The following is a 1008-nucleotide window of genomic DNA, read 5'->3' as shown; positions in this document are numbered from 1 at the left end:
CTGGAGGGATAAACGCTTCTGAAACACTGGAATTTTAAGTCACACGCAGGATGGACCAAAACAGCATTGCAGACGTGACAGGGACGTGCTCAGTGAAGTTATGGGGTTAGAAATGCGAGCTGTTCTGGCAGCATTGATCTGGCACAGATACAGAACAGAACCAAGAGAAGAGTTTGAATAAGCAGCTCCAACATTTGCTGACGTTCAGAGGAACATTCATGTACAGTAGCTCTGGAAAAAGGAACAGAGAATGGGCCTTTGATCTTACCAGCTTGAGATAGAGCTCCAGGTCTTTGTCTTTGAGCATGGAGTACACACTCTCCATCTTGTAGGTGATGCCACACTGAGAGTCATCCAGGCTCTTGATGAAGTTGTCTCTGTTCTCCGACATCAGGTTGGTGAAACAGAAGAACGTATCTGCCTCGGCGTGCTCTAAACAGTGAAGCAGAAAGAAACACGTTTATCCCCTGTGTGTGAAACGCGCTGACATTCTTAATTCAAGTGTTACCGACCTTTCCACTCGCTGTTAGGGTCTGTGGCAAAGGTGTAGTAAATTGGCCCAACAATCTCATTCATTCCCTGCACGTAGGCGATCCCGGGGTTGAGTTTGGCGTAGATGAAGAGGATCCGCTCCACCACCTCCCAGTGTGCTTCACTCCCACTGGGCAGCACCTCATATTCGTTGGATGGATACAGGTTCAATGCTTTTCCAGGTGAGCTGACCTGGGAGAACACATTCAGTTAACCAGAGGGTGGTGCTACTGTGGTGCAAACACTGTATAACGTTTAAAGTAAGTAAACATGGCAAGTGCTGCACTCTGCTGACATACTGATGTGGTAGACAGCCTAACATCTACTTATTAGCATACGGACATTTCTTAATTACCTCTTTGTCAAAATCATGATGAGAATGTCATTAGTTATTTTACTCATAATCCAACTAACATTGTCACAGCGCTCATTTAGCTCAGCACAGTTCTGCTTGACCTTGCTTGAGTGCAGACGCTT

At 46.0% G+C, this 1008-nt stretch overlaps 1 protein-coding gene across 1 annotated transcript; it reads right to left on the bottom strand.

Moving 5' to 3' along the window:
• Positions 1 to 77: 77 nt before the first annotated feature.
• Positions 78 to 770, bottom strand: LOC113745260 (TBC1 domain family member 13-like). Its single transcript, XM_027276782.1, has 2 exons — positions 513 to 770; positions 78 to 432 (listed from the first exon to the last, which is right to left on the bottom strand). The coding sequence occupies exons 1-2, from the start codon at positions 574 to 576 to the stop codon at positions 107 to 109; spliced, it is 390 nt and encodes a 129-aa protein (XP_027132583.1). The 5' UTR covers positions 577 to 770; the 3' UTR covers positions 78 to 106.
• Positions 771 to 1008: the final 238 nt, after the last annotated feature.

The sequence above is a fragment of the Larimichthys crocea genome, unplaced genomic scaffold (assembly GCF_000972845.2).
Source record: "Larimichthys crocea isolate SSNF unplaced genomic scaffold, L_crocea_2.0 scaffold56431, whole genome shotgun sequence".
NCBI classification, from domain to species: domain Eukaryota; kingdom Metazoa; phylum Chordata; class Actinopteri; family Sciaenidae; genus Larimichthys; species Larimichthys crocea.
The sequence above is the reverse complement of the archived record's forward strand: the minus strand, read 5'-3'. Positions and strand labels throughout refer to the sequence as shown.